At 63.0% G+C, this 19,352-nt stretch overlaps 3 protein-coding genes across 3 annotated transcripts; 1 reads left to right on the top strand and 2 right to left on the bottom strand.

The window, feature by feature from the left end:
* The first annotated feature begins 57 nt into the window (after positions 1 to 57).
* CHLRE_03g180650v5 (uncharacterized protein) lies at positions 58 to 8,393 on the top strand. Its single transcript, XM_043061040.1, has 19 exons — positions 58 to 328; positions 442 to 557; positions 812 to 877; positions 1,251 to 1,390; positions 1,535 to 1,617; positions 1,776 to 1,941; positions 2,057 to 2,335; positions 2,831 to 2,941; positions 3,113 to 3,271; positions 3,392 to 3,576; positions 3,707 to 4,025; positions 4,191 to 4,293; positions 4,675 to 5,030; positions 5,221 to 5,349; positions 5,494 to 5,612; positions 5,749 to 5,857; positions 6,022 to 6,561; positions 6,748 to 6,831; positions 6,978 to 8,393. Exons 1-19 carry the CDS (start codon positions 222 to 224, stop codon positions 7,131 to 7,133), a joined length of 3,327 nt encoding a protein of 1,108 aa, XP_042926169.1. The 5' UTR covers positions 58 to 221; the 3' UTR covers positions 7,134 to 8,393.
* Positions 8,394 to 8,395: 2 nt separating this feature from the next.
* CHLRE_03g180600v5 (uncharacterized protein) lies at positions 8,396 to 13,737 on the bottom strand. The gene is made up of 18 exons (XM_043061039.1): positions 13,494 to 13,737; positions 13,283 to 13,318; positions 13,023 to 13,052; positions 12,741 to 12,798; positions 12,456 to 12,544; positions 12,227 to 12,323; positions 11,999 to 12,120; positions 11,590 to 11,643; positions 11,087 to 11,374; positions 10,748 to 10,935; positions 10,518 to 10,620; positions 10,141 to 10,288; positions 9,940 to 10,004; positions 9,737 to 9,778; positions 9,504 to 9,605; positions 9,310 to 9,365; positions 9,099 to 9,207; positions 8,396 to 8,872 (listed from the first exon to the last, which is right to left on the bottom strand). Exons 1-18 carry the CDS (start codon positions 13,689 to 13,691, stop codon positions 8,546 to 8,548), a joined length of 2,112 nt encoding a protein of 703 aa, XP_042926168.1. The 5' UTR covers positions 13,692 to 13,737; the 3' UTR covers positions 8,396 to 8,545.
* Positions 13,738 to 13,785: 48 nt separating this feature from the next.
* CHLRE_03g180550v5 (uncharacterized protein) lies at positions 13,786 to 19,257 on the bottom strand. The gene is made up of 17 exons (XM_043061038.1): positions 18,861 to 19,257; positions 18,674 to 18,709; positions 18,534 to 18,563; positions 18,255 to 18,312; positions 17,987 to 18,075; positions 17,758 to 17,854; positions 17,451 to 17,572; positions 17,269 to 17,322; positions 16,837 to 17,127; positions 16,508 to 16,695; positions 16,311 to 16,413; positions 16,029 to 16,176; positions 15,870 to 15,949; positions 15,685 to 15,711; positions 15,463 to 15,564; positions 15,171 to 15,220; positions 13,786 to 15,015 (listed from the first exon to the last, which is right to left on the bottom strand). The coding sequence occupies exons 1-17, from the start codon at positions 18,894 to 18,896 to the stop codon at positions 14,811 to 14,813; spliced, it is 1,716 nt and encodes a 571-aa protein (XP_042926167.1). The 5' UTR covers positions 18,897 to 19,257; the 3' UTR covers positions 13,786 to 14,810.
* Positions 19,258 to 19,352: the final 95 nt, after the last annotated feature.

Here is a 19,352-nt window from a genome sequence, read left to right as displayed (position 1 = left end):
TGGGCTGTCGATGCATGAAATTTTCTTTCAAGTCTTACCGCAACCCTAGGCGGTGTAGCAATTTAACCAAAGATATGCTGCACAATAGGTAGGTATCACAATAACCGCGACAGACGTCAGCGGCTGGTGCCGAGCGCACTGTTTGCTGCACTTCCATCAGTTTGAATCAATTGCTACTGTAGAATCCTAACTGTTATATAGGCTAGCGTATCAAGGCGAGAATGAGCTTGGAGGAGACGGAACCTTTAGTCGAGCCGACAACAAGGGGCTCTCCGGAGGACTGGAAAAGGTCACTGGAGAAAGTTGTACCATGCTGCGTCGTGCTCAAGTGCGTCTGGGAGCAAAGAGACCTGCGTGGGCAGGACATGGGATCCCCGTTGCCCACCCAGTTCGGCTGCACCATGTGTTCCCTGATCTGCAAAGTTGGTTGTCTTCTTTCAGGGTTACGCAAACCCGTGCTTTTGACACGGAGGCTGCGGGGTCCGCGTATGCCACGGGTTTCATTGTCGACAAGCAGCGGGGTCTCATCCTCACGAACCGCCACGTCGTCACTCCAGGTGCGCGTTGTCAGCTATGAGCAGCTGCTAACGAGTATGGCAAGGAGTCAAAGTGCTGCTGTCAGCTGGGTTAACACTGGAGCAGGGGGTTCACGGCGGGGGCTGCGCCTGGGTCGGGTAGATGGGCAGGTGCCGCAACAGGCGCAGCCGCCACGCATACCTCCCCCAAAACCCGGCTACGTGTCGCGTATCCGGAGTTGCATCATACTGTCCGTAGATGTAACATGTGTTCATGGCATATTGATAACGTGCAGGGCCCATTGTGGCGGAAGCCATCTTTTTGAACCGGGAGGAGCTGCCAGTGGTGCCTCTCTACTACGGTGGGCAGCACGGGGCTGTAGCTGCGTGATGTGGGTTGGAGTGGCATGTTGTTGTGAAAGAGCGCCGGTCAAACCAAGATTGCCTGGAATCTAACAATAGGCTATTAAGCTAGCATGGTCCACACAATGGCTGGGTGTAGATCAGGTGTGAGGATGCAGGACGGCGCGGGCATCGGGGCATGTATTACAGGGCGGGCGGGCGCACCTTTGTACCCGCGCATCTGGTACCCGGCGTGCGGCCACCTGGCCACCGGCGCGGGTACCAGATACGCCCAGGCCGGGGCGCCTGAGGCTACTTTGCCCCCTGCCTGCCCCCTGCCTGCCCGCCTGCCTGAACCTGCCCACCCGTGTCGTGCACCGCGGCCACCCGCAGACCCAATCCACGACTTTGGGTTCCTGCGGTTCGACCCCAGCCGGCTCCAGTTCATGGAGGTGTCTGAGGTGCCGCTGGCGCCCGAGGGCGCCACAGTCGGACTGGACATCCGCGTGGTGGGCAACGACTCGGGCGAGAAGGTGCGTGCGCGTGGCGGTGTCGGTGCATTGGCAGGCTGCCACGTGCGCTTGCGATGTGGGTTGTGCACTAGGGATTGAGCAGCAACAATGCAGGTGCCAGTCTGGCCATTGAGGGCAAGGAAATGCGTGCCCCAACATGCGCAGGTGTCTATCCTAGCGGGCACGCTGGCGCGCCTGGACCGCGACGCGCCCGTGTACGGCCGCAAGGGCTACAACGATTTCAACACGTGCGTGTGCACAGCTGGGCCGGACATGCCAAAGCGGTTGTCGCACACCCGCGTGCAACGGAAAGCGCAAACAGCTGCACAAGCCTGAGTGGGTGACACCGAAGCACCCACGACCGCGATTTCATCCTCCTCCGCCCCGATGCCCCGCGCCTGCACAGGTTCTACCTGCAGGCGGCTTCCGGCACCAAGGGCGGCTCCAGCGGCTCGCCCGTCATCGACTGCCAGGGCCGCGCGGTGGGGTTGAACGCGGGCGGCAAGAACAAGGCGGCGTCCGCGTACTACCTGCCGCTTGAGCGGGTGGTGCGGGCGCTCAAGCTCATCCAGGTAGGTAGGGAGCTGCAAGGTAGCTTGGGGCCGTGGTGTTGCCGGGCGTTGGGCTGCTAACCCAACCGCGATGCGGTAAACTCTTGCCCGTCTGCCGGCCGCTGTGTCATTACAGGCGAGCAAGGACGCGTGTGACAAGCCCGGCGTGTGGCCCGCGCCGGTCATCCCGCGCGGCGACCTGCAGACCACGTTTGTGTTCAAGGGCTTTGACGAGGTGCGGCGGCTGGGGCTGCAGCAGGAGACGGAGCGCCGCGTGCGCAACAGCAAGACGGCGCCGGGGCCGGAGGGCGCGCAGCACTCGACCGGCATGCTGGTGGTGGACAGCGTGGTGCCGGGCTGCGCCTGCGACGGCGTCATCGAGGCGGGCGACGTGCTGGTGGAGCTCAACGGCCAGGTGGGTGCATATGTGTGTGCATATGTGTGTGCGCGTGTGTGTGTGTATATGTATGTGTGTGTGTGTGTGTGTGTGTTACGAAAGCTCAAAGGAGAGGGTCGACACCGTGCATGCAGAATGCAGCAAGGAATCCGTGCGCCGCGTTTGGTATTACCCGGCGTGCCGTCTATTGGGCGAGCGAGATGAAGGAGCTTCACATACGTAACCCTTTATCGCGAAACCCCACCTTGTGCGGCTGAGGCCCTCGAGCCAATGCATCATGAGCCTTAAGGTTGCCCGCCCGACCCACCTCGGTGTGCGTGTGCGTGTGCGTGCACGCGCATGTACTGACGGAGCGTGGCTAGGCATTCTGTGGCATGTGGGAAATCGGGAAGTGGGTTGGGGCGAGGAGGAAGCGAAGCTGGTGTGCGCAAGCTTGGGAGTGGGGCCCATGCCATGAACGGCGTTTCTCCAACACCGTGACAAACGCTGCATGCCTCCGTACCCGCGCTGCAGGTGGTGACCCACTTCCTGGCCCTGGAGGAGCTGCTGGACGACGCCGCGCAGGACCGCATGGGTGGCGGGTCCGGCAAGGTGCAGCTGCTGCTGGAGCGAGGCGGCAAGCCGGTGAGCGCGCCTGGCGCACAGGCGGCATGGAGCGTTGCAGCGCAAGGACTCGTACCGTGCGCGTGCAAGTGTAAGCAACCATTAAGTGGTCACATGCATGCACGAGCGACCACCCGCCTGACCATTCCCACTGCTTGACGCGCCCCACGGCCCCGCCCCACGCGCCGCCAGATCCGTGCCGAGGTGGATGTGACGGACCTGCACACCGTCACGCCCAACTGCTTCCTCGAGCTGGCGGGCGGCGCCGTGCACGCGCTGAGCTACCAGCAGGCGCGCAACAACCGCGCGGTGGTGGGGCAGGTGTATGTGGCGGAGCCGGGCTACATGCTGGTGAGTGGAGCGGAGGAAGCGGGGGCCAAGTGGCAAGAGCAGGGTCGCTATGTGGTGGCCCGCGCATGTGTTGGCGGGAGTGGCCACTCATGAGGTTTTTCGGTGCACCGCGCCGCGCAGGGCCGCGCCAACGTGCCCAAATGCGCCATTATCACCGGCCTCAATGGCAAGCCCACGCCCGACCTCATCACCTTCGCCACGGTGCTGCGCACGCTGCCGCACGGCGCGCGCGCGCCGCTGGAGTACCTGACCTTCGGCGAGCGGCACCGCCGCAAAAACGCCATTCTTCATGTGGACCGCCAGTGGTGCGTGGGGTTGCGCATGCCGCTCTGTGGGTCTCGATTCGGCATGGAGGCAGACTGTCAGTGTACGCGCGCGTGTCCGTAACAGCATTAAGGACCTCCCGTCTGTGGGGGAATGAATGCGTGGCCGTAGGTACGGGCCGCCAGTGTACTGGACGCGGGACTATGCTCTGGGCACGTGGCACCCCACCACCGACTACCCGCCGGGCGCGCCGCCGCCGCCGGAGCCCAGCATCAAGCCATTGGCTGCCAGCACTGCCGAGCCGATCAGCACCGAGGCGCGGCTAGCCAACGGCCACGCCACCGGCACGGCGGACGCGAGCCCCGCGCCCATGGACACGGAGCAGGTGGCCGCGGCGAACGGCGGCGGCGGCGCGGCGGCGGCCAGCACTTCGGGCCGCGAGGGCTCCACGCCGGCGGCAGGGACGGACAGCGGCGCGGGCGACATGCAGGTATGCACAGCCGCTTCCCATTCAACTTTACAAACAGCTGTAGTTGCCGACCAGTCAACCGCACTGTAAGGAGCATTTCACCGCTTCTGCTCATTCTTTGAGTACGGGTGGGCCATCTGGGTTGTCCTGCTGCCGCTTCTGACTTGCTCCCCACCCGCCCTTCAGTCTGACGACCTGGACGAGCTGCTGCGCTGCTGCCTGGTGCTGGTGGACGTGGACATCCCGCTGGTGGCGCTCAGCGACGGCGTGCACAGCAGGAGCTTCGCGGGTAGGCTGCAGCCGCGTGTGTGTATGTGCGTGCATGTGCGTGTGTGTGTGTGTGTGTGTGTGTGTGTGTGTGTGTGTGTGTGTGTGTTAAAAAACGAAACGAAAGCCCGCCCAACGACGCGACGGAGTTATTTACCGATACCTACCAATTTACCGAGCGTCGCGTGGTTGTGTGTGTGTGTGTGTGTGCGTGTGTGCGTGTGTGCGTGTGTACGTGTGGAGTGCCAATGATAGCTTATTGGGGAATGCCACCATGCAACCCTGTCGGGGCGTGACCACGCATCCGGTGGGTGGGCGTTGGGCGCCGAGCGCCCTCACGTGCCTTGCGCAAATGGCACCGCCTCCTGCGCCAACCGCACCGCCGCCCACCCCCCCACCGCAGGCAACGGACTGGTGGTGTACGCTGGCGAGCGGGTTGGGCTGGTGTTGGTGGACCGCAACACGGTGGCTGTAGGGCCGTGCGACGTCAACCTGTCATTCGGGGCGCACCCTGCCGAGATCAGCGGCCGCGTGCGCTTCCTGCACCCCCTCCACAACTTCGCGCTGGTGTCGTACGACCCGGCGGCGCTGCCGCCCGAGGCGCGCGCCAAGGTGCGCGCCGCCGAGCTGCTGCCCTACCCGCCGCTGAAGCGCGGCGAGGCGATGCGGCTGGTGGGACTGACCAAGCACCTGCGCGTCATGCAGCGCACCTCCACCGTCACCAACGCCACCGCCGCGCTCACCATCCCCAGCGCCGAGGTGAGCGTACAGCGCCCCCAAAAGGCCTCAGGCCGCGGTTTCCGTGGCCACAGCAGCTGCTTTAAACCTGCAGAAGGCGCCACGCATCGCCGCACCTCTGCCAACATGCCAACACGCCAACACGCCGTGCCCGTGTGTGTGTGTGTGTGTGTGTGCGTGTGCGTGTGCGTGTGCGTGTGTGTGCGCCCAGGTGCCCCGCTTCCGCGCCGTGCACGAGGAGGTGATCAAGCTAGACCAGGACTTCGGCGCCACCTTCAGCGGCTGCCTCACAGACAACCGCGGCCGCGTGCGTGGGCTGTGGTGCAGCTACTCGGAACAGGTGCGCGGGTCCTGCGTGCCCAGGCTGCACGGTCCGTACCCTCACATCAGCCATGCGCGCTCGGACAGCAACGGCAAGCCACTAGCAGTTGCGGGGAGCTGCCATAGGCGCTGAGGCATGGTGTTCTGTCTCCCGCCGGCGCAGGTGGAGAAGGAGGAGCGGGAGTGGTGCGCGGGCCTGCACGCCGCCGTATTCTACCCCTGGGTGGAGCAGCTGGCGCGGCAGCTGGACCAGGACGCGCCTGCGCCGCCGCCCACCGCCTGGTGCGTCACGCGCCTCGTGCGGGAGCAGCGGCCGGACGGGGTGGCTTGCCTGCAGAAGCGCACTCTGAGGCATGGGGGCTCGCGGCCAATCGCGTGCAGCACTGATTGCCGCTGCGACGCCCAATGTTGTTTGCAGTGTGCTGGACGCGGAGCTGGAGGCCGTGCTGCTGAGCAAGGCGGCGCAGTTCGGGCTGCCCGGGGAGTGGGTGTCGCGACTGGACCAGCTGGACCCGGAGCGCCGCCAGGTGCGCGAGGCGGCATCAACTGCATGTGTGCGCGGGCACCAAGGCCAGGCTTCTCATGCATGCGTGGCCCGTGTGCTACAGGGCCAGCGTGTACTCCACACACCCAGTTGCAAGCAAGCTTTGCTTCTTCTACTTACCCCAAGCCTGCGACTCCTCGCGCGCAGGTGCTGCGCGTGCGGTCCTGCGTGGCGCAGTCGCACGCGTCTAAGGTGCTGCGCAGCGGCGACATGCTGCTGGCCATGTCGGGCCGCCCCGTCACCTGCTTCCAGGACGTGGAGCGCCTCATCAGCGAGGCCTCAGCAGCAGCGGCAACCGCCGGCGCCGCCGGGACAGGGCCGGCGGCTGAGCCGACGGAGGCGGGGACCGTGGACGAGCCAGCTAGCAAGCGGCCGCGCGTGGACGCCGCGAGTGAGGGCGCGGCGGCCGCTGCCGCCCCCGCCGATGGCTCCGGGCGGCCGACCATGCACCTGACCATCTACCGCAGCGGCGCGGTGCAGGACGTGGAGGTGGTGCTGGGGCAGGAGGATGGCATGGGCACGGGGCGGCTGGTGCACTGGTGCGGCGCGCAGCTGCAGGCGCCGCACCGCGGCGTGCGCGAGCTGGGCTTCCTGCCCGAGGGCGCGGCGGGCGTGTACATCTCGCGCTGGCACCACGGCTCGCCGGCGCACCGCTACGGGCTGTACGCGCTGCACTGGATCCAGCAGGTGAGGGGCGGGGGCGGGGCGGCTGTGGGCAGGCGATGGCACCGCGAGGAGGTGCAGTGCTCTTGCAGCTATTGTCGGCAGCACCGTAGGGCAGCCATCTTAAAACAGCGCACGTCCCTGTGCATTGTCCCTGTGCATTGTTCCTTCTTACGTTGGTTTACTCTCACATGCGCCCCTAACACGCAGGTGAACGGCGTGGACACGCCTGATCTGGACTCATTCCTGGCGGCGGTGGCAAACATCGGCGACGGCCAATTCGTGCGGCTCAAGGTGTGAGGGGCACATGGGCCGACCCGTCAGCTTCGCCTTTTGTTGGCTCTCCATGCGCGACAATGACTTAGCCGTCAGCGCTGCATCTGGGTCCTTCTTGAGCTTGTGTTGCGTGCCGCTGCCCCCTCGCCCCTCCCCTGCCGCAGGTGTGCCACCTGGAGACGACACAGCCCAAGGTGCTGACGCTCAAGCTGGACCTGCACTACTGGCCCACATGGGAGCTGCGCCTGGACCCCGGCACCTGCAGCTGGCGACGCCTGCAGCACGGCAAGTTGGGCACCGCCAAGCAGGCGGCGGCGTAACCTGTTGTGGCGGCAGCAGCAGACGACAGGGGAGGCTGCGGCGGCGGATGAGAGCGGCAGGCTAGCTCGGCAGGAATGTGAAACGCGGAGTGAGGATAGAGACAGGGGGCGGAAGGCGTGCGCCGGGACTGGACACCGATGCCACGTCCGTGGGAGCATCTGCGGCTACATCAAGCCAGACGATGCGGGGGCACATGCTGCAAGTATATTTGACGTGGCATGGGCGCAGCCCACTTTTCCTTCGAGAGGGAAACCTTTCTTGTCAGCACTGGGATGGACGGTGGGGCGATCCTGGTAGGGCGGCGATGCCGGGGGGGGCACTGTTCGATGTGGGGGGACGTTAGGCCAGTAACGGCACGGCTTTGCTTTGGCCTTGGCTCTAGTATGGCCGTGCAGGAGCCGTAGTATGCACGTGTGTGTGCAGTTGGCACGCCAACAGAATTTACATGTGCAGGGGTGCTGTGCAGCTGTCTAGTGCCTGCGCGTAGATGCATTTCTGCAGTGTAGCCTAAGGATGACTGGCAGGCTGACCGGCGCGAGTGGGTGCGGGGAGAGCAACGCGGTATTGCCACGGGTCTGCCACCGCACCAAGACGTGGGAGCGCTGGCATGCGGCGTCTGTCGTATCGGGCAGCATATGACCCAAGCAGGCGAACGGGTTACTGATGACTGACCCTGTGCCTCAAGGTGACCAGAAGACCGGTGAGCGGCATAAGCAGAGAACGTGCGGCATCTGAGCATGCAGTGCATGCGTATCATATGTAGGAGGCCAGACGAGGCGGTTTGATGTCGGCTGAGCCCCAGTACCTCGTACGCGCATAGCGCCCGGTCCAATAGTGTGCGCGCTTGTCAAGGCCGGGAGGATGCAATACGGCATTTCATTCGGGAGCGGAGGTGAGGTGTGCGGAGGCCATTCGGACAATCAAAATGTGTCATCAGCATGGCGAAGTCTGCACGCATGGGCTACAAGAAGTGCATCAGTTGATGGCTGCACGCCTGTAACTGATGCAGCTGGATTCTGGCCACCGCACTCTTGTACTTACGGTGGAAGAAACCCTTGATGCGTTGCCAATCGGCGGAGTCATTCTAAATCGAAGTTCGGCTTGCGTCATTATTAATGGTATCCTTCCCCCGCACCAAGGCAGGCTGCCTAGAGTGCCTCGCACGCCGCCCAGCCTAAAGAGCAGGGCCACATAGGTACCGGTGTTGTGAGCAGGGAAGGTCACCACGAAGTAAAAGCACACCGCTGCCTATCTTGAAGCTGTGCCTTGGGCCCCCTCACATGACTGATGCACGGTGCATGTAAACCATCATAATGCCACTTTGATGTCACACATCTTGTAACTGCCTATCTTGAAGGTGGGCCCCACAACAAACGTCCAAACCACCGCATGCCCCCGGCTTCGGCGCTTCCTATAACACGTCATCATCGTCGTCCTTGTTGGCCGTCGCCCCTGCCCCTGCCGGCCCTTCCACCTCATCACACCCTGCATCCGGCCCCTCCAGCTCTAGTACATCATCCTCGGCCGCGTCCTCGGAACGCTGCACCGTCGTCGTCTCCTCCTCCTCGGCCACCTCCACCGCCACCGCCTTGGACGGGGCAGCTGGCGGCTGCTGCGCCTCCGCCTCCTCCTCCTGTGCCCGCCGCATGGACTGGCCCACCCGCTCCTCCGCCTCCTTCTCCTCCTGCTCCCAAAATTCCGCATCCTCCCCGCGGATGTTGACAATGCGCCCCTCAACCTGCAGCACACAGCGGCCAGATCAACGGCATCGTTTATGTGTGATCCAAACAGGGTTACAGACATGTCACAATCTTGACATCCTACCATCGGAGTGTGGAGACGCATGCCTGCGACATGCTATGCTGCGTGCACCGCATCACGCGTACGGCAGCCCACTCCTGTGCTGTGCCGCCCCCAAAGGCAGACAGACCTCCCGCGACAGCTGCAGCTGCATGTGCACGCACCACGGGCTGGATGCAGTAGCCTTCGCCGTTGGGGTGGTGCACGGCCACGCCGTGGTTGTGAACCCGCTTGTGCTCCGGGCCGCCGTGGGCGCTGCCGTTGGCGTCCAGGCTGCGAGTAGGGACAACGCAGGACAGCTGGCAGCGTGAGGGCACAGTCGCGACATGCAGGACTCGGCGTGGAGGCGTGCAGTGCCGCGGCCCGGTCACTCACCTGTGGTGCGTCTTGCTCCTCTGCTTCCAGAACGCCGCGAGCGGACTGAGCGCGACCTGTACACCAAGTCCTCATGTAAGGATCACATGTGACAGGGCCCACCATTCAAGCCACTTACCACACCGCCGACACCCACATCCAGGCCATCGGCAGCTTAGCATGTACGGTTGCAGGCGCAAGCACCCAGTTCCCACCTGTTGGTTCCACTTGCTCAGCACGCCAAGCGTCACGAAGTGGTTCTTCAGGGCAGTGGGCAGCACCACACCCGCCTCGGCGTCCACCAGCACCTTGCATTCCTGCGATGGAAACGATATTCAATGGGCCGTTGTAAAACATAGGCAGGGACAGGCAGTGGCGTGGAAGAGTCCACACGCGGATTACATATGTACATGCGTGGACACCCAACAGCCCAGCCAGCGCCACTAACCGTGAAAACATCAAAGCCGTCCTTGCCCTTTGCCAAGTACTCCTGTAGTTGCGAAGTGAACCATGGCACTTGAACAAGCACAGCCGAATGCTGGCTGTTGCCATTGCAACATGCACGCCATATTCCAAGCCGTGTGACAGATCGCGGTGACACAGGCATTGCAGTGCGTATGGGATGCTGCAGGCTCTCACGCGCTGTCTCACCTTCACAGCGACGCGGTACTTCTTGTCCATCTGGATGGGCGTCTTCTCATCATCAATCGTGTCGTCTGTGTGCGGTCAGACAACCCAATCCGCAGCTGCGTCAGCGGAACCGTTTGCAGGCCTTCCGCAAGGCTAAACCCAGGTGCCGGCGCTTGCAAGTGTTACGGTCAACTCCACACAGCACGGCCACTCGTCGCTTACCAAAGTCAGTAATGCACACCGAGCCGGGCACGACGCGCTCTCCGGCCGGCTTGCTGGGGTCGAACTTGAACTTCACGCCGCTGGTCTGGGGGAAGCGGCCCTCCAGCTTGGGCCATTGAGACACGCCATTCTCAAGCGCCGCCACCACCTGCGTGCATATGGAACGCCCAACTGGTGAAAGCCATGCCCAAGGAGCCCTCTCTGGTTCCATATGGATGCAGCTGCCTCTCAACATGGCCACATCACAAGGCGCCTTCCCCGCCCCGCCCCACCGCGCCCCGCCCCGCCCGCCCCCGCCCGACCCGGCCCCGCCCGGTCCCCTCCACCTAGCCCCGCGTAGCCCCGCGTAGCCCAGCCACCTCTTCAGCCTGCCTCACCTGCGCCCCCGTGCACTCCAGCACAACCGTCTCGTCCACCATGGGCAGGATGGCAACGAAGTCGCGCGCTTTGAGCTTGCCAGCCGGGTGCACCGCGTCAGAGCTGTGGGGCAGCAACAGCGGGCGTAGGCACACGCGCTGCATCAGGCATGCTTGCGTCTCAAGGAACGTGCAGATGCCCGAGCTCCCGTGCCGCTATGCCGTGCGGGGGCAGGCCAAACCTTACTCACCGTAGCGAGCCGCCATTCAGGATGGCGATCTGGGCGTTGGCGGCCTTGCGCCACACGTCGCACACGAAGTTGCCCAGGTTGGACTCCCTGGTCCGCACGGTCTGGAAGCGGCCGTCCAGCGGCTCCAGTGTCTCCACCACCACCTCGTCCATCTTCTCGCCCATCAGCTTCATGTACTCGTCCACAATCTATGGTAATGGCGGCCGCGGTGGTGGTGGGAAGCGAGACGCAAGGCGTGGGACGACAAGCTTGCGCGTCCACAGTGGCGTACCAGACTCCTCAAACACTGCGGTTACAACGGTTCGGCCAGGTAATCAGCAACCACACCTGACAACTCACCGCCTTGGTTGCAGGGTCCTCCGGCACCGCCGACACGATGGAAATGCGCTCAGGCGTCAACTTGGGCGCCGCGTCGCCGCCCGGCAGCTCCACGCGCACTACCGAGAGGTCGCGGAAATCGGTGCCGCTCTTGACTAGCAGGTTGTTGTGCGGCTCTACAAAAGCCGACACGTAGTGGTGGTCGTGGCCGCCCAGCACCAGGTGGAACTCGGGGGCTTCGGCTGCGAGCTTGCGGTCGTTGGGCTCGCGCATGTGCGTCAGCGCAATCAGCAGCTCCGCGCCATCCGCCTGTGATGTGCGAGAAGGTGCAGGGCGATGAGCAAGTTGGTCTGGTGCAGGGCGATTCTGGCCACAGACGCAAGGCCTTCCCAGGCCATTCAGTTGGCATACCGCTGCACCCGTTGATAACAGCGTGAGCTGCGCACCGCCCGTCTGCTCTCGCCCTCCCCCACCCCCCGCCCCTGCTCGCCAAGCCCTTCATCTTAACCCCTCTCCCCGTGCACCTTGAGCTCCGCTGCCAGCTTGCGCCCCACCGCCACAAAGTCCTGGTACTGCATCTGTGTGTGTGTGTGTGTGTGTGTGTGTGTGTGTGTGTGTGTGCGTGTGTGTGTGTGTGTGTGTGGTGAGGTGGGGGATAGGGACACGTGGGCGGCAGCATCAGGAGCAGCTGGGGCGCAGGAGCAGGGAGGCGCAGAGCACTCCCTGACGCAAAATTTGACCACCTGAAGACGCGCCAGTCTGACGCCTGAGCCCCGGCTAGCGGACTTGTAGGGCTCAAAGCTCCATGTGCAATGTGCACGGGACCAAGCAGCCAGCAACTGAGCTGTGGGGCTGTAGGGCTTTGGAGCTGTGCTGTGCCTGCCCATCCGTCCAGCTGTCCTGTCCTGCCCTGCCCGCCGCGGTGGTCCGCACCTCAGCCGTGTTGACAGCGCCCAGCGTGTCCAGCCACTCCTCCTCCACAAGCCCCACCACGCCGACCTTGATGCCGTTCCACTCCGTCGTCCACGTGCCCGCAGCGTTTGCGTACGGCTTCCCTGCACAAGACGCATGCAGCATTGCTTGGACCGGCGCCGCGAGTGTGCTGCACGCATCGCCGTGCCTCCTGGCCAGCGCAAGGCGCCACGGCCCCTGCCGCCGCACCTGTGGCTCTGTCCAACACATTGGCCATGAGCCAGGGAAACTTGCACTGCGAGTTGAGCTTGAGCAGGTTGGGCAGGCCGTAGTCAAAGTCGTGGTTCTGTGAGGGCGATGAGATGGGGAAGGAAGGAGGGATGCTTGAGGCAAGTGTGGATGTGCTACCTACAGCATTAGGTGGATACAGTGCGGTGCTAGGCCCCCTGCTATGACCCGGCCCCCGCCGCTGGCTCACCCCCATGCAGGAGCAGTGCACGCCGATCTCGTTGAGGATGGGCACCATCTGGGCGCCCATGGTCATGGTGCTCATCAGGCTGGGGTTGTCTGCGGGAGGGGATGCAGGAGGTATAGGCAACAGGGCAGGTTCAAGCCGACAAGGCAGGGGCAAGTGCTTCACACGCTGTATATTGATTGCACTTCGGACATGGTCGAAACAGGAATACCGGAATGCAACCCCCAGAACCTCCCAATAACCTCGGCGCTCCCTCTTGCACGTCTAATGCCCTGACCCGGCTCTTACAGGCGTCGCCACTGAACAGCACCAGGGGGTTATCGCCGTGGGACTTGAGCTCCTTGACCTGCGCGCGGTCAGAGGCAGGCAGCCGCGGCGGTGCCAGCGACGGTTTCAGGTATGGCATGCTGGGGCGTGCTTGGCGCGGGCACGATGTATACTTCCGGTTGGCTGCAGAACTGCAACAGCCTAATTGAGAGCCCGGTGCCAAGCCCCTGAGCTACGGCGCTTGGAGGTTCCGAACCAGCGGCTTTAGCAAATCAAAGCCGGGGACCCGCCCAGCCGTCGCACCTTCGTGGCCAGACGGGAAGCACCACCCACCTGGACACAAAAGCACAGATTAGGCAGCAAGGCAGTTGGCGTGCTGCGGCCTGCAAGACCGGTGGTTGCAGCCTTGTCGGAACAAGGTCCAGTCCCCGATTTGCGCGTCCATGCGCCAGCCCCATGCTCACGACCATGCGCCGCCCCGAGGACCACACGGTACGCGCCCCGAAGTGCCTGCCACCGGCTCGGCCACTGCTGCTAAACACGGGATACCCTAGCTGACGCACCGGCTCACGCTCATTTGGTTCAATGAGGTACACGTCCTGCAGTCAGTGTGGTTGACCACGGGGGAAGGAGTAGATACAACGCGCAAAGAGGGTAGGGCTGAAACTGACGAACCTGACGTGCCACGGGAAAGGTGTGAACGTGTGCACCCCCACGAAACGAAAGACATTCTGGTATGTGTGCCAGTACTAGTACTCCTCATATCCCGCTTACATTAAAATGGGCGATGGTAAGAGAGCGCGGTCTGGTCGTCGCGGGCGGTGCCGATGCTTTCGAAGCTGGAGACGCTTCCTTGGACTCATCTCCGCGGGGTGTACTTACTGATGTGCTGTCACCCCCTCCCCGCTTTGGCTCAGGTGGCAACACGCCAGTCGATGCTGCTGGGGCCTCCTTTGCGCAGCCCGCGCCCATTTTTTGGAATGCAAGCTTTTTCAGCAGGTAGTATCTATAAAATAATTATAACGTTTACAAGCCTAACTATAAACCCTACTCTCCATACGAAAGCGTCTAGCACCGCCTATAGCGCTGCCTATAGCGCGACCTAAAGCGCCGCGCACCGCTTTTCCGCGTTCTTATTACTGCGCAAACATACACCCGCGGCTTTGAATATATCCCACATGGCCCGTTTGCGCACCCGTGCATCCGGACATGGGGGAGTTCCGTGGGGGAGTCAGGCCCGCCATGCCTGCCCGTGCCTGCCCGGCCTGGCCCGGCACACTTCCACGCTTCCAAGCCGCGAGACAGCGGCAGGGCGGCACTATGTGCTAACTGTCAGCCTATGGGAGGCAAGGCCGCAGAGCTGCAGGGTTGACAGTCAGGGCGATCAGGCGGCGATCCTGCACCCCTGCTCCTGGACACACAGCCAGCCCACGAGTCAGCCGCGACGTGCCTCAACTTCCTGCCCCTCTTCACCTGCTCTTCCTGTGCCGCCGTCCCTGCCCCTCTTCACCCTCTTTGAGGGCTGAGCCCCTTCTCTCTTGTCCTGTCCCACCGGTGGCATGATCCACCAGTCCTCAACATCTCATGCGCCACGCCCTCACTATGCGACGCTATGCGTTAAACCTGACTAGCTAGCCGTCCATACTGCACGCATTTGATTACGCACGCACTCTCGCCCCAGCCGCCACCGCCGCCTGCCCGAAACCTGGCTTGCCCAGTAAATTGGTCATAGGCTCCGCAGTGTTCTATCCATGTCAGAAATGCAGGGATTTCAGATCACAAACTCGTACAACGCAGGAAAGCACGCACATCAATACATGTACTGCTGCCTCTCTAAGATAGCCGATCGGGGACTCGCAATCACAGTGGCGCCATCCAGCCATTGCACTTGCGTTCAGCAGGATTGTGTTTGGCAGGGCTTATATCACTGCATAACTACAGGCAGGGCCCAACGCACGCTTGTGAACTCACACACACATGAAACAACACTAGTACCGTATTCTGCACGGCAGCTTCAGGTACAACACATCCCCCAACAAGCCCCCACACCACCCAGGCTTCGAGAATTGCTTACGCACCGGTGCCTGCAAGCTATGGCGCAGTGTGTGGCTCGTGGTCGCCGGCCACATTTATAATGCGGCCCTCGTTGACGGGCGAGATGCAGTAGTAGCCCTTGGTGGGGTGGTGCACTGCAATGCCGTGGTTGTGCGCCCGCCGCCGGGCCACCTGCGCACCCTGCTCCTGCTCCTGCTGCTGCGAGTCCGGCGCCTGTTGCTGCTGCTCCGCTTCGTTGAGTCTGCAGGGCACGGCGGGAGCCACAGGCATCATGCGGCATCAGCAGGAAGGTTGGTTGCGGAAGCGGGACGTGCGCCAGCGCAGGAAGAGGGCCAGACCAATGCACGCGTACCCCAGGGCAGCAGCACAGCAAGGCCTCGCAAAAGCCGTGCACACCTCTGGTTGCTGCGGTTCTTCCAGAAAGTGGCGATCGGGCTCAGCTTGACCTGCAGCCAGTGCAGGTGGTTGGGGTGCGAGTGGTGGGGCAGGCACACACGTGCGATGCGCGCATGTCAGCCGCCCAGGCTCAAGGCACCGCTGGACGCACACAGTAAACAGCAATGCCCCAGCGCTGCACGCTGCATTGCACCCTCAGTGTCCAGCATTGCCCCGCCCCAGCCTTCCACTGGTGTCGCCCCATGCCTGCAGTCCTGCGGTCTGGCGGCCCCTGCACCTCCCACACACCCACCAGCGGGTCCAGCAGCGTGAGCACCGACAGCACGGCCAGGTGCTGCTTGATGGCGGTGGGCAGCATGACGCAGCTCTCGGCGTCCACCAGCACCCGACAGTCCTACACCAAGCAAGACACGCCAGCAGCCGCACAAGAGCCAGGTGACGCCTGGTCAGCGGCATGGCCAAGCGGGTGGTCTACCGTATCCGGCGCTGCCAGGCGGAGCGGGCCATGACTCACCTTCAGCACGTCAAAACCGTCCTTGCCCTGCACGCGTCAGGGCCCGAGGGTGGCAGGCAAGAGTTTTTAGCATGCAGACTTGTCAGAGATAAAAGGAAACAGGGATGGGTTGCAGGTCCAAGGCCGTGACAAACACGATGGAGTTCCCTGTACCGCCTTGTCGCCACTGCTGCCGCTGCGCCCACCTGTGCCATGTACTCCTTCACGGTGACGCGGTACTTCCGTTCCGGCTGCAGCGGCTCCCTCTCGTCGTCCACATCATCGTCTGCAGCGCAAAGGATTTAACGCATCTGCACTCTGGTGGCTATGCAAATCGCATGACGTGCATCCAGCTGTTCACTCACCAAAATCGGTCAGGAAAACGGAGCCGGGCACGATGCGTGAGCCCGGGGGCTTGCTGGGGTCGAAGCTGAACTTCACGCCCGACACCTGGGGGAAGCGGCCCTCCAGCTTGGGCCACATTGACACGCCGTTCTCAAGCGCCGTGATGACCTACGCACAGACCCACGCATGCGGGCGATGTCAGGAGAGGCTGTACCGAGCCTGAAGGCACACACCAAGGCTTTGGCCGCGGCTGCGCCCCCTGCGCGTCACATTGGCGCTTTGCCACCCTGGGCCTGCTTCACCTGCGCCCCTGTGCACTCCAGCACGACCGTCTCGTCCAGCATGGGCAGGATGGCAACCAAATCACGCGCCTTCAGCTGGCCTGACGGGTGGATGGTGTCCGACCTGTGGGCACGACAGCAGGCATCGCATGGGCGGCGACGTTGGTGTGCTGGACCCAGAGGTGTCGTGCGGGCATACTGATGCAGGCTGCGCTCACCGCAGGGACCCCGAGTTCAGGATGGCGATCTGGGCGTTGGCTGCCTTGCGCCACACGTCGCACACGAAGTTGCCCAGGTTGGACTCCCTGGTCCGCACGGTCTGGAAGCGGCCGTCCAGCGGCTCCAGTGTCTCCACCACCACCTCGTCCATCTTCTCGCCCATCAGCTTCATGTACTCGTCCACAATCTGGATTAAGTGGCGGCCGCGGTGTGGTGTGGGGTGGAATGGGGAGCGGGCCGCGGGGTGCAGCACAAGTAAGTGGTCTGCCGGCTGAGGGTAAGCAGGTTGGTTTGCAGACGTGTAGCGCCCGTGCCGCCCCACACGCACCTCCTTGGCTGCCGGGTCCTCCGGCACCGAGCCGTCGATGACCAGTCGCTCCACCGACATCTTGGGGTCCGTGGTGCTGCCGTTGGGGAACTCCACCTCGATCAGCGACATGTCGCGGAAGTCGGTGCCGCTCTTGACCAGCAGGTTGTTGTGCGGCTCGATGAAGGCCGACACGTAGTGGTGGTCGTGGCCGCCCAGCACCAGGTGGAACTCGGGCACCTCGGCGGCCAGCTTGCGGTCGTTGGGCTCGCGCATGTGCGTCAGCGCAATCAGCAGCTCCGCGCCATCCGCCTGTGATGTGCGAGGGGAGCAAGGATCAGCAGTGCAGCTACTCAGCTTCCGATGACAGCAATCTATCATGCAGGGCATCCGGCCCCCCTCAGCCTGCTGTGAGGCCTACCCCTTTCATCCGACCCCCTCTCTCCCGTGCACCTTTAGCTCCGCTGCCAGCTTGCGCCCCACTGCCACGAAGTCCTGGTACTGCATCTGTGGTGGGCGGTAGGCAACACGAGGAGAAGCGGATGGAAGCGGCGCGTAGCGCGATGCCAGCGACATGCCGTCTCATTGCAAGGCCGCAGCGCACACAGTGGCACAGGCGGCATCAATGAACCCACCTCGTCCTTGTTGATGGAAGCGAGCGTGTCCAGCCACTCCTCCTCCACAAGCCCCACCACGCCGACCTTGATGCCGTTCCACTCCGTTGTCCACGTGCCGGCAGCGTCCGCGTACGGCTTCCCTGCACAAGACGCATGCAGCATTGCTTGGACCGGCGCCGCGAGTGTGCTGCACGCATACCCGGGCAGGCATGGCTAGCCATACTGCATAACGAAGGGCGCTGCACGGAACTGGTATGCGGTCAACACGTTCACGACGGGTTTGCCTCCTGGCCAGCGCAAGGCGCCACGCCCGCTGCCGCCGTACCTGTGGCCCTGTCCAACACATTGGCCATGAGCCAGGGAAACTTGCACTGCGAGTTGAGCTTGAGCAGGTTGGGCAGGCCGTAGTCGAAGTCGTGGTTCTGTGAGGGCAATGAGATGGGGAAGGAAGGAGGGGTGCTTGAAGCAAGTGTGGATGTGCTACCTACAGCATTAGGTGGATACAGTGCGGTGCTAGGCCCCCTGCTATGACCCGGCCCCCGCCGCTGGCTCACCCCCATGCAGGAGCAGTGCACGCCGATCTCGTTGAGGATGGGCACCATCTGGGCGCCCATGGTCATGGTGCTCATCAGGCTGGGGTTGTCTGCGGGAGGGGATGCAGGAGGTATAGGCAACAGCGGGCGGCCAGACCGCCGACACGCCAGCTGTCAACATGCCATCACACCGCCGCCACTGTCAGCAGAGACTCGGCCCTAAGACACATGCCTTGACTGCACAACCTGTTTGCACTGCCCCACAGGCCCTCACTCCTCCGGTGCTCACATGCGTCGCCGCTGAACAGCACCAGGGGGTTTACGCCCTTCGCCTTCAGCTGCTTGACCTGCTCACAGACGAAACACACAGGCCGCACCATCCGGTAAGACAGATTATGAAACCCAGGCACATGGCACGCGCTATGACGCCTTACAGAAACCACTCAGCAGGACCGTGGGATAGGATTACACGGTACTGGTATGTGACAACGGTGGGCTGCACGGGCCAAGGGAGCTCGGCTATGGTGCAGGGGCTGCGTCTACAGTCCAGGCGTCGGCATGCTCATACCTTCCATGTGAATCGCGAAGCACCACCAACCTGCAGCCACATGACGTCTATGTGAGAACGGCTGTTAACATGTAAGCAAGGCCGCGCATCCGTGCGGTCATGCCATACACCCTGCGGGGCCGCCATCACCAGCACCTCACCGGCTCCTGGCGACCAGCCTCAATGTTGTACACATCCTGCGACGCCGTGAACAGGTAGGGGCATGTTGGCTACACAATTGCAGGTACGGTACAAAGCCGGAGGTACGGACACGAGCTCCCGTGCAAACCACGCCCGCGCGTTACAGGGCAGGCACAAGCACGGTCACAGCAGGGCTAGCTTCCTTACGTTAAAGTGCAGAATATTAAGCTTGCGGTCTGTCATCTCCACCGGGTTTGCGGGTCCCTAAAGCCTCTGGGCCTGGCCCTACAGCAAGGCTGCCGCACCGGCCGCAGGCCTCAGCTGGGCGTTGCCCACCCTCTACGCGAGGCCCCGACCCCCCCGCTGCTTCGCCCGTCCTACGTGCTCCAGTGGATATCGTATCTATAATCCGAGGGTATTTCCTATTGTTATGAAGGACCTTCGTGGTTGACGACACTGTTGCAGTCTATGTTGCAATGCAGGCACGGTAACAGTGCAGTGCAAATGGACCAGTTATCAAAAGCAATGCGATGCCGACAAAGGTGGTGTGGAGTTTGATGCGACAAACTTTGTCAGATGCATACGGAACTGACGTCTGTTCGACTTGAAGATGGAAGTCATGGAACCAGGTTTAACTGAAGCTTTCCATCGCTAACACGTACAGTATTAGCCAGAAACTATTGTGTTCCAACATACGAC

The sequence above is a fragment of the Chlamydomonas reinhardtii genome, chromosome 3, assembly GCF_000002595.2.
Source record: "Chlamydomonas reinhardtii strain CC-503 cw92 mt+ chromosome 3, whole genome shotgun sequence".
NCBI lineage: Eukaryota > Viridiplantae > Chlorophyta > Chlorophyceae > Chlamydomonadales > Chlamydomonadaceae > Chlamydomonas > Chlamydomonas reinhardtii.
This window is presented reverse-complemented; position numbering and strand designations above follow the sequence as displayed.

What these genes read in the sequence shown, in the direction of transcription:
- CHLRE_03g180650v5 (XM_043061040.1), top strand. Translation starts at nt 222, where the DNA reads ATGAGCTTGGAGGAGACGGAACCTTTAGTCGAGCCGACAACAAGGGGC. An exon ending in CCGCCACGTCGTCACTCCAG is followed by an intron (nt 558 to 811) that starts GTGCGCGTTGTC and finishes GATAACGTGCAG; the next exon opens with GGCCCATTGTGGCGGAAGCC. An exon ending in AGTGGTGCCTCTCTACTACG is followed by an intron (nt 878 to 1,250) that starts GTGGGCAGCACG and finishes GGCCACCCGCAG; the next exon opens with ACCCAATCCACGACTTTGGG.
- CHLRE_03g180600v5 (XM_043061039.1), bottom strand. Translation starts at nt 13,691, where the DNA reads ATGGGCGCGGGCTGCGCAAAGGAGGCCCCAGCAGCATCGACTGGCGTG. An exon ending in AGGAGCAAGACGCACCACAG is followed by an intron (nt 9,208 to 9,309) that starts GTGAGTGACCGG and finishes CCCTACTCGCAG; the next exon opens with CCTGGACGCCAACGGCAGCG. An exon ending in GCTACTGCATCCAGCCCGTG is followed by an intron (nt 8,873 to 9,098) that starts GTGCGTGCACAT and finishes TGTGTGCTGCAG; the next exon opens with GTTGAGGGGCGCATTGTCAA.
- CHLRE_03g180550v5 (XM_043061038.1), bottom strand. Translation starts at nt 18,896, where the DNA reads ATGACAGACCGCAAGCTTAATATTCTGCACTTTAAC. An exon ending in TGGAGTGCACAGGGGCGCAG is followed by an intron (nt 16,177 to 16,310) that starts GTGAAGCAGGCC and finishes GTCTGTGCGTAG; the next exon opens with GTCATCACGGCGCTTGAGAA. An exon ending in AAGAACCGCAGCAACCAGAG is followed by an intron (nt 15,016 to 15,170) that starts GTGTGCACGGCT and finishes CGTGCCCTGCAG; the next exon opens with ACTCAACGAAGCGGAGCAGC.